This window comes from Chrysochloris asiatica, unplaced genomic scaffold, assembly GCF_000296735.1.
Source record: "Chrysochloris asiatica unplaced genomic scaffold, ChrAsi1.0 scaffold00041, whole genome shotgun sequence".
Lineage (NCBI taxonomy): Eukaryota > Metazoa > Chordata > Mammalia > Afrosoricida > Chrysochloridae > Chrysochloris > Chrysochloris asiatica.
Window position 1 is genome coordinate 12,556,460 of NW_006408559.1, and position 11,147 is coordinate 12,567,606.

General features: G+C 45.5%; 1 protein-coding gene across 1 annotated transcript in view; it reads right to left on the minus strand.

The window, feature by feature from the left end:
* The window catches only part of ZC3HAV1L (zinc finger CCCH-type, antiviral 1-like), a 9,568-nt gene extending 4,477 nt beyond the window's left edge, over nt 1-5,091 (minus strand). Inside the window, exons 1-2 of the mRNA XM_006861242.1 lie at nt 4,724-5,091; nt 3,266-3,401 (exon numbers count right to left, since the gene is read on the minus strand). Of these exons, the coding sequence (XP_006861304.1) occupies nt 3,266-3,401; nt 4,724-5,091 (504 nt within the window). The remainder of the gene's footprint in view (nt 1-3,265; nt 3,402-4,723) is intronic.
* Between the last annotated feature and the right edge of the window lie 6,056 nt (nt 5,092-11,147).

The window sequence follows — 11,147 nt, forward strand, 5'->3', positions numbered from 1 at the left end:
GACTTAGACGATAAACAGTATCACTGTGAGTAACAGGTACCGACTTAGACGATAAACAGTATCACTGTGAGTAACAGGTCCCTCAAACCATGAACTATAGCAGATCCAATGCTTAACATTTACCCAAAAACAAAGGTGAGGGGGCAAGGGTCCATAGAAAAGTTAGATCAATAGAAACAGGACAAACAATGAAAATAAGAGACTGTAGACACATTGTGACCAATTTGTATAAAAAAGGTCCAAGGAGAAGAACCTAATTTGCTTTGATACTTTTTGGCTCAACTGGAGAAAAATGAGGTTTTCTGCTCCCACAAAGATTTACACTCTTGGAAATCCTATACAGGGTCACCATGAGTCAGAACCGACCCGACAGCACTTGATGACAACAACAAAAATTTGTTTTGTAAACTCACCTAAAACACAATAAAACCAAAACCAAACCTGCTGTCTGAACCAAGACCCCAGCCAGACTGCCAAGCCATTGGCTGCCCTCCACATCCACAGTGACACAAGATACCACCTCAAGCAAACACTGCCTTTGAAATCAAGGTTCACGATCCTATTGGTCCAAGTCAGTAGAGACGTGCTACATGATGTGTGGGAAGGTTTGCAACTATTTAAAGGATTCTTACCAGATTTTCCACCGGCTTATCAGTTTGTTATATTCTGGTGGTTTGTGTGTGTCTGTGATGCTAGAAGCTATGCTGCCAGTATTGCAGATACCAGCAGGGTGACTGACCCATGGTGGACAGGTTTCAGTGAAGCTTCTAGACTAAGACAGACTAAGAAAAAATTTGCCAAGAAAAACCCTGTGGATCACAAGAAGAGATTTTCTGATAAAGTGCTGAAGATGAGCCCCCTCGTGTGGAAGGCACTCAAAATACGTAGTAGCTATAACAATGGACTCAAACATACCAACAATCAGGAAGCTGGCACAAGATTGGGTAACATTTTGTTCTGTTGTTCATGGGTCACCATGAGTTAGAGCTAACTTGACAACTAACAACAACAACAGTGGGATTCTTGGGGTGCGGTGGGAGTACTAAATTCACCTCAGCCTCTCAACCCAGACTCTCTGTCACTTCTATCCCATCTACAAGGTGACATCCCACCAAAGACAGTAAATCTTTCAACTCCATGAGATAGTCAAGCCAGAGAAATCGGCTTCCCATCCAAACATGTCTCCTCTAGCAGCTCACAGAAAAAGGATGGAAGTCTCTCCCAGGCCTGCCAGCTGATCTCCTTCAGATGGATCCAATGACAGAGAACGGGAAAAGGCATTCGAGGTAACGTTAGGGTTTGTCATAACAAATGAAAGCCCCTTAAGTTATTTTCTGTTCTTTATTCTCCTGAGTCCAAGTAATAAAAATAGCTATGGTCTAAAAAACAAAACAAAAAACCCAAGCCTGCTGTCATCACGTGGAATCTGACTCATAATGACCCTGTATATGGTATCTTACGCTGTAAATCTTTCTGGGAGCAGAAAGCCTCATCTGTGCCCTGTTGAGCAGCTGGTGGGTTTGAACTACCAGTCTTAAAATTAGCAGTTCAGTGCTTACCCTATAATGCCACTTTGTTTTTGTTGTTGTTAAGTGCTGTTGAGTCACTTCTGACCCATAGCGATCCTGTATAGGGTTTCCAAGGAACGGTTGGTAAGCTTGAACCACCAACCTTGAGGTTTAAATGACTTTGCAGTCCAGGGCATTAGCCCACAGTGCTACACCAGGACTCCACAATGCCACTCATTGTTAAGTGCTGTCGAGTCGATTCCAACCCACAGCGACCCTGTATAGGGTTTCCAAGGAGCAGTTGGTGAGCTTGAACTTCCAACCTTGCAGTTCAAACGACTTTGCAGTCTGACACATTAACCCACAAGGCCATTAGGGCTTCTTAAAACACAATAATGTATAATTAGTTCGAAAAGACAGTCTACTTACAATACTGATGCCAATTTTTAAAAGCGGACACGTCATTTTAATGCAATCCCCACCCCCTCTTTAAACAAAACCAACCCTGTAAAAGCTTTTCAGGAATTTAAAAGATTGTGGAGTTTATCTGCAAAAGGAAACAAGTGAGAATTGATTAAACAGCAAAAATTTGAAAAAGAAGAAGAATGGACAGAAAGACAACTACTGCTGTTGTTAAGAGACTCAGTAGGCATTTAACATCACATTAATAATAGCCAAACAGAAATAAACATGCTCATTTCACCATTTTTTTGTTAAGTGCCCTTCAGTCAGTTCTGACCCTTAGCGGTGATTCTGAACCGCCAACTTTGCAGTTCAAAGCTGACTCTGCAGTCCAGCTCATTAACTCAGAGTGCCACACCAGGACTCCAATTTCACCATTAGTGCTATTTTAACGGGTACCCTTTTAAGTCCTGGTAAGACGCTATGGGTTAACGCGCCAGACTGCAAAGCCAGTTTGAACTGCAAGGTCGGCAGTTTAAGCTCACCAGCTGCTCCTTGGAAATCCTATACAGGGTCGCTATGGGTCGGAATCAACTCAACAGCACTTCACAACAACACCCAAGTATATAACGTATCCCTGGTGGTACTGGAGAACTGCCAACCACAAGGTCAGGGCTTCAAGTCCACATCCAATCTGTGGGAGAAAGATGAAGCTGTCTGCTTCTATAGACATAGGGTAGCTATAAGTTGGAATTGATTGGATGGTAGGTAGTGTATACTTTTTTTAAGTATACAAAGAAATCCTGTTGGCAAAGTGGATTATATGTTGGGCTGCTAATTAAAAGGTAAGTGGTTCGAACCCACCAACTACTCCTTGGGAGAAAGACGAGGGGAGTCTGCCTCTGTAAGATTTACAGTCTCCGGAACCTTAAAGACCAGTTCTTCTCAGTCCTGTCGGGTTGCTAAGAGTCAGTATCCACTCAACAGCAGTAGGTAGGTTTAAGGTGTGGGAATGCTCGGTGTTCGGTTGTTGTTGTTGTTAAGTGCCGTCAAGTCAATTCCGACCCATAGTGACCCTGTATAGGGTTTCCAAGGAGCAGCTGGTGAGCTTGAACCACTGACCTTGCAGTTCAAACGACTTTGCAGTCTGACGCATTAGCCCACAGTGCCACACCTGGACTCGGTGTTCAGTAAGCACTTGGAAATGCAGCTGTCACTGTTATGCCTCCTATACCACACAGCCCATTACCCCTGTCCACCGAAGCCCACAAAGAGATGCCTTAACGGCCACTGTGACACCCCAAGCTGTCTTCTGTGGGGGACTCTTGTTCTGGGTCACTCCCGTAGAGACTCACCTCTGGTAAAAGGCAGGGGTCATTCTGCAAAAGCAGGATCCGAAGCTGGGCTTCATTGAGGCCAAAAATCCCGTGGTTTTTCAGGACTTGAATGTTGCCAGGCGTGTGGATATCATGGGAAAGGGTACACGTAGACCTAAGGGAAGACATCTTCAATCAGGAGCCCAGGTGAACAAGACTCCTTCCTAGGGGCAGTTTCTAAGGAACTTTGTGACTCTACCGGTAGATGGCCTGTGAGGTGCAAAATGAATCCTGGTGGCACTGTGGGTTAAGTGCTGGACTGCTAACTGAAAAGTTAATAGTTCAAACCACCATCTGTTCCACGGGTCAAAGATGAGGCAGTCTGCTTCCATAAGATTTGCTACTGCTGTGCTGTTAAGTGCTATGGAGTCGCTTCCGACTCATAGTGACCCAGTATAGGGGTTCTGAGGAGCAACTGGTAAGTCTGAATCGTGGACCTTGTGGCTCAAACCAACCTTGCAGTCTTGCGCTAAAGCTTTGGAAACCCTATAGAGCAGTTCTACTGTCCTTATAGGGTGGCTATGAGTCAGACTTGACTCCACGCAGTGAGTTTGGTTTTGGGAGGTACAAAGGTAAGCACTCAACTAGTTGTGGAAAGGTTGGCAGTTTGAAGTGCCTCAAAAGACAGGACTGGCAATCCATTTCTGAAAGGTCCCAGCCTTGCAAACCCTATGGAGCAAACCCTATTCTGCATATGCGTGTGTGTGTGTGGGGGGGGGGGGTTACAGGTTCATCAACTCAAGACTTGTTGTTGTTAAGTGTCAAGTTAGTTCAGACTCACAGCGACCCTGTATAGGGTTTCCAAGGAGCAGCTGATGTGTTTGAACCGCTAAACTCAAGGTTAGCAGACCAGTGCTTACCCTACAGCGCCACATCAGCTCTCAAAGTAACACCAACAACAAGCTGTGTCGTTGCAGCTCACCTTCCTTTTAAAGGACAACTCTTTTATCAAGGGCATGCGGCCCTCCCTCCCACCACACCTACCCTGACCTCAGATGGACGCTGGTGGGCTGCACATGACCTCTGGCATGCTAACAGTTACCACACCCACAGCAGCACCCCCGCACCCCCCCCTCCCCTCCCGGCTCCGGGGACCACCATTACAAAGAAAGCCGCCAGAGTGTGGCATATGGAATATGGGGTCTTTGGCATCTCCAGCCCCAATCTCTCCAGCCCCCAAGCCCTCACGTTTCCGTTCCCTCGCAGCCCACCAGCCCGAGGTTTCCAAACTCGCAGCCACAGGCCTGCTCCGTCGGGCTCCGTGGTCTAGGAACAGAGCGCAGGGCTCCCCATGGCTCCCCAAAGGGCCCCTGGAGGAAAGGAGCGCAGACTCCTGCTCCCGATTAACCTGCCCTGGTGTAGGTGCCTCCTGGTGGAGGCGCCTCCGGACAGGGAGAGATGGCACAGGATCCAGGTGGGAAGGCCCGGCCAACTCACCAGCAGTCGCGGTGCGGGTAATTGGCCAGCATGTGGCGGCGACAGAGGTGCAGCTGGTCGCAGGCCGAGCACTCGGCGCGCTGGTAGCGTGCGCAGAGCCGTGCGGCCGACACAGCCACCACCCTGCAGGCCGCGCCCGCGCCGCCCGGGCCCTCCGGGGCGGCCGAGTCCAGCAGCGGCAGGCCTTCGGGCCCCTCGGGCTCGGCCACGTCCTGCAGCAGGAAACGCGAGGGCCCAGCCGCCTGCAGCGCTGCGCGCAGCCTCCCCTCCGACAGCTCTACGTGTGCGCGCAGGTCCTGCAGGAACATGCGGCCTCCGTGCGCGCACAGCACCTTGGTGAGGAAGGAGCAGAGAGTGGGCTCCGCCATGCCTCTGCCTGCTCGACCCCGCCGCTGGCGCAGGCTCCTCCCAGCCTAGCCTGGCCCGGACCGCCCGCCGGAAGGGGCGCGGGGCGAGGAGGACAACCCTACAGTCAGCAGGGACAGTGGAGTATACCCAAAATCAGACAGGGACGACAAGAGCCACTCCTAGTTAGCGGGGACAGTGGGATACCTCCACATGGGACATGGCGGGTACGGCCAGCCCTCCAAAATCAGATGGTCAAGCAGATACCACCCCACACAGCATGGTCCATCCAATACTGAGTCTCCAGTGACCCAGGGTTCCACCCAGACACCAAGCCAGGCAGGAACCAGGTGAGAGCCTGTCTTGGAATTTGATGGTGGGGGGTCCATGGCCAAGACCCATGTAGCCTCCAGAACTCTGAAGGCAATACATGTCTGCTCTTTAAAACCAGCATCTACCAGAGTCCTGGTATGGCGCTGTACAATCGTACCAGACGGTTAACCTCAAGGTTGGCAGTTCCAACCCACTAGCCACTCCTAGGAAACACTGTATAGGGTAGCTCTGAGTCTGAACCAACTGGATGGTACTTAACAACCTGTGGTAACCCCTCCCTTGCCCTGTGGTGTGCTGGAGGTCAGAAAAACAAAAATCCAAGCTGTTGTGACTTGACACAGGACAGAGCGGGAACTGCCCCGTAGGGTTTCCTTGGCTGTCATCATCTTTCTCCCATGAAATAGTGGCGGAATCACTGACCCTTCAGTTAGCAACACAGTGCTTTCTCCACCGCACCACCCAGGCTACTCTGGAACTGAAAACCAAAAGGGGCAAAACACATCATCTCTCTGCAACCGGGAAGCAACGTGGCTGAGGCATCATGGTTGGTAAAATCGGGGGTCAGAGTAAAAGACGAAGTCCTTCAAGGAGATGAACTGATGCAGTGGTTGCAACAAGCAATAACTGGGGATAACTAAGGACCACGTAGTTTCGTTCTGTTGTACGTGGGGTGGCTATGAGTCAGAACCAACCAGAGGGCACCTACCAACAAGCAACATACCCCACTCAATAAACTGAAGTCTGTTGCCGATTCTCTTTTTGGAATACCTAGAGCAAGAGCTAATCAAGGCAGCATAACAAAATTGGTATAGATTTCTTTTTATTACATGCTCTCAAATTAAGTATGAAGAGGAACAAGAGGAGATCTTACAACTTAAGTATTGAAATATAGTCATTAATCTGAATAAATTCAACATCATTTGTTAGACGTAGAGGGTTGCGCTTGGCTAGGATTTGGATCTAAACTCTGCCCTCATGGGGCTTACAGTCTATGGCAGAAAGCAGACACATTCATGCTAGATAAATGCTAAAGGTGAACAAAGCAAGGTGCAAAGTCTTTTAAAAACCTGTGGTGTGACACAAATATTAAAACAAAAACAAAAGACTGTGGTTTAGGATACAATGACTGGTCTTACCAAGAGAAGGAAAGTAACTGGAAGTAGAACAAATCAGTTGCCATCAAGTTGGATTCCTGGCATCATGGCAACCCCATGTCAAAGTAAAACAGTGCTACATTGGGGTTTCAGCCCTTGGAGGCGATCGCCAGGTCTTTATTCCCAGGTGCCCCTGGGTAGATTTGAAATGTCAACATTTGCATTAGACCTGGCAGGTTTACTGCAACACCCAAGATTCACTATGGAAGTAACAATTACACTAACCAAGGCCGCTAACGAGTCCCAGGATGCAGCAAACAATTCATACATTTGGATGGTAAGTGTAAGCACGGTTTAATTCTGACACCCACACGGTCGCCAAGAGTCAGAATCAACTGGTTAAGGACGTTAGACAGACCTTCACTAGGTCAGTGGTTCACACTTGCGGTCATTTGGTGATGGATGGGCTGTTACTGACAAGATGTGGATGTACCAGGGATAACAGAGACCCTTCCATGTGTGGGTTAGTCTCACACAAAAAAGAACTGTTCTGTACCCTGTTCGACTTTCTAACGTCCACTAGGACACCTACGTAGGACCTACGTCTTGTCTGAGACTGTAACTCATCAGATCAATCTGTAAAGTGGTTCATCCTATTATCCTTACTTCAATTAAGGTAATTTCGCTCTTTCCCTTAGCATATACAGATAAGCTATATGGAGATATGACGTAAGCTAAATACTGGCTTTAATTCTAGGGTCCCTATGTACCCTCTCGTCTTTCCTTTTCCTGTACTTCTTTACAGGGCAACTTTTTATCGACTCTTAAATGCAATCCTGCTCATTACCACTAGGAGTAAACATCCAGCTATTTCATGCTGTTTTACAGCAGTCATACCTAAATATTTACATACTGAAATTAATGTAATTGTCATTACAAATTCCTTTCCTTCTACTTCTGTATTATAATAGACCTTGGGCATTAAACTGATCTTGGAAATTCATGTATATGAATAGCTTATATTGCCTATGAATTACCTCAGGACAGCAAAAGGATATTACAAAATATCTGTATTTTCTAAAAAAGGCTAGTAGGTCTGATTATGGTTGCCAGTGATTGGGGGTGAGCTGCTGCTGGCATTTAATGTGGGACTGTCAACATATATTGCTGAATATCTCAAAATATGTTAGACAGTTTCACACAATAAAGAATGAGTACGTACCCTGTGCGAAGTTTGAATGTCTCATTGGACATTCTTATATGACCTACAGCTCGTCTGCAAGAATGTCACTGTGCTTCATGTCCTCTGTTTTGACAGCTTGCACATTTTCTTGCATATTATCTTTATTTCAAATAAGGTTGTTCCGTTCCTTTATCATATAAAAGTAAGTACTATCAGAAGCAAATAAAGTATTGCATCACTGGTTTTTATCCTAACTTTGTGGTTTCCCCAATTGAACAAAATAGCTTCTGATTTCCTGCCTTCATTGAAGCTGATGTCGAACACCATGGGTTTGAACTGCATGGGTCCACTTATATGTGGATTTCACCCCCCTATCCCCTCATGGTTATTGCAGGTGAGCTCAAGTGTTACGAGTATCCGATTCAAAGACAGTTCCACATTCTTCTTTCCACATGAAGGGGAATGGAAGGGTGTTGTTGTTGTTAGGTGTCATCGAGTTGGTACCGACTCATAGTGACTCTATGCACAACAGAATAAAACAATGCCCAGTCCTGGGCCAACCTCACAATTGTTGCCATGCTTTAGTCCATTGATGCTGCCACTTTGCCCATCCATCTTGCTGGAGGTCTTCCTCTTTTTGTCGGACCCTCCATCTTACTAAACATGATACCCTTCTCCAGCGAATGGTCCCTCCTGACAATGTGTCAGAAGTATGAGAGACGAAGTCTGGCCCTCCTGGCTTCTAAGGAGCACTCTGGCTCCTTAGAACACAGATCTATTGGTTCTTTTGGCAGCCCATGGTACTTTCAGTATTCTCCTCCAACACCATAACCCAAAAGCATCAATTCTTCTATGTTCTTCCTTATTCACTGTCCAGCTTTCACATGCATATGAGGTGATTGAAAATACCATGGCTTGGGTTAGGTGCACCTTTAGTCCTCAAACTACATGTTTGCTCTTCAACACATTAAAAAGGTCTTGTGCAGCAGATTTGCCTAATGCAATATGTCCTTTGATTTCTTGACTGCTGCTTCCATTGATGGTTGATCCAAGAAGAATGAAGTCCTTGACAACTTAGAGCTGCTCACACAGAAATGAAGAACATCACATTAAGCAGATACTGGAGACACTCAAGCTCACCACCGCATTAACCAAAGGAGTTCAGCCCTGGTTGTTCGAGGGTCAACTGTACATATTTCTTCATTATAAGTAGGTGCAAGCTCCTGACTCCTACATTCCTTTTACTTCCTGTTATAGTCATTTTAGTTCATTTCTAAAATCATGTGGAGTATATTTACCTATGAACTAGGAATTGCTTTTAAGGATAATAAATGAAATGTTAAAAAGTTTTGTCCCCCAAAAAAGCAAAAGGCAAGTGTACTACTTGAGGACCACTGAGTTAAGCAAAGTGTGGGGCACCAAGGAGCCGACAGAAACTACATGGCAGAGAGCTGGGAAGGCAGGGATCATGTAGGACCGTGACAATGATTTTGTGGTTTTAAAAGATCATTATTAAGTAATTTTATTTCTCCTAAGTAGAAAAGTTCATGGGAAAATGGAATTTTTCCATGAACTTTCAGAAGCCCCTCGTCTCTACGGAAAATAGCGCCTATGGCAATTAGTCTTAACCTGCTGAACCCTCTCACACAGCTGGTGAACAGAAAGCACTCGTTGGCGCACCTCTGGGTGGGACCCTTTAAACCAAGGAGCTGTGGAGATTTTTACAAAGATGCAAAATCTGAGTAACACAAAATCAACTCTAATGCCAATTATTTGTACCTCTCATCTGCCAGAAGGAAGTATATGATAAAAGGACCTTTTGACGACTGATACAAAATGTTGAATAGGGAAAAGTGGAAGAAAAACCTATTCATACTAAGGAAAGAAATACTGGCCCAAGCTGAATAAAATGACCAACTACATTTCCAAAGTCAGTTATACATAAAAAGGGGCCCTTTGCTGGATGTTTGGGGTGACGCTTTCATTGGTTTCACTCTGCTCACCAGGAAACAAAACAGACCTATTTAGGGGCACAGTCCTTTGGCGATGTGGCCCTGATCACAATGCCTTGGTGAGCCTCATCTGCATCAAGCGATTACAATAGCTCTCAGGTTTATGAGTCAAGCTTGTATGAATTGGGTTACTGGAGCTCAGTCTTCTGCTAAGAAGAATCATCATCTCCCAGGCAACACCTGGACATGTGGCAGACACCCGCTCCTCCACCACTTCATGAAAGTCTGATCTGTAAGAACTTCCCTTTCTACAGTCACAATAAGTAGATGATAAATATCTGCGTTGTCCACATTGTGTAAAGAGCTTTAACGAGCCATGAACTCCAGCTGTTGTTTTTTCTGTACACACTTGGTGGCTTTGTACTGCAGAGTGAAAGAATCAACCTAGTGGAATCTGCCCCTAAATAAACTTTGAGATAGATAACTGTGTGCCAAGATGGTTTCACCACAAAAATATGGCACAGAATTATATGTGTGTCCGTAATCATATTAATTTTTTTTTTTCCAGTGTGTACCAGAGCATTTTTTTTCCCTATAACGCTTTAATCCAAGGTTGTAATATGTTATGCACTTCTGTGAGGATAGGCATTTTTAGAATTTCCTCAAATTTCACAAACTAATTTGCATTCAATTTAACCTAAACAAAATCACACCATACAGTAATTGAAGACCATTGTGAATACAGCAGTCCCTGGGTTTTGAACACTGATCTATTCCTAAGTGTGTCGTTAGTGTAAGCAGGTGTATATGGGTTTATTTAGAGTCATTTTACAGCAAGAAAGGGCTCAAACCTTTTCATGGATTTAAAAGCTGCACATTGCAATCAGTGAAGGTAAAAAATTTGTAGGAATTGGTTCATTCGTTTCAAAGTGAGGGCAAATTCACATCAGTATTGACAGTAAATTGGACATTCATAATCCAGAAGCAAATTACCCAATAAGCCAGGTAGGTGGGGCTTACTCATTCATCTGTAGTGAACAACTAACTTCACATGTTTCACAGCCTCTAAGATTCGGCTTCTAGGTCTCTCCCAACTCCACAGCACCTTTCCACAAAATCAAAGTCTCTTTTCAAATTTAAAATCCCTGACAGGGATGAGAACCCAGTACGTGCTTACCTGTGCTTCCTTACTAATCAGTAGTGAATCATTTCCTATGTTTTGATGTTGTGAAGCCCATGTGAAATTTCCCACTACAGAGCAGTAAAGAAGCACGAACCAAGTGGTTTTAGACAACAGAAATTTGTTGTCTCAGTTCTGGAGGGTTGGGAATCTTAGATCAGGAAGTACTTTGTTGAGGTGGCCCTAGGGAATGAATCAAATATGCAGCAGAATTTAGGGATCCCTGATTGAGGACCTATGTCCAGGTCAGGTGATGTAAGAGTGTAACTATTACCCAGGGCCATTAGATTCGATAAGTGAAAGGATGTTGTTCCCCATGACGCAGATTAGTTAGTAT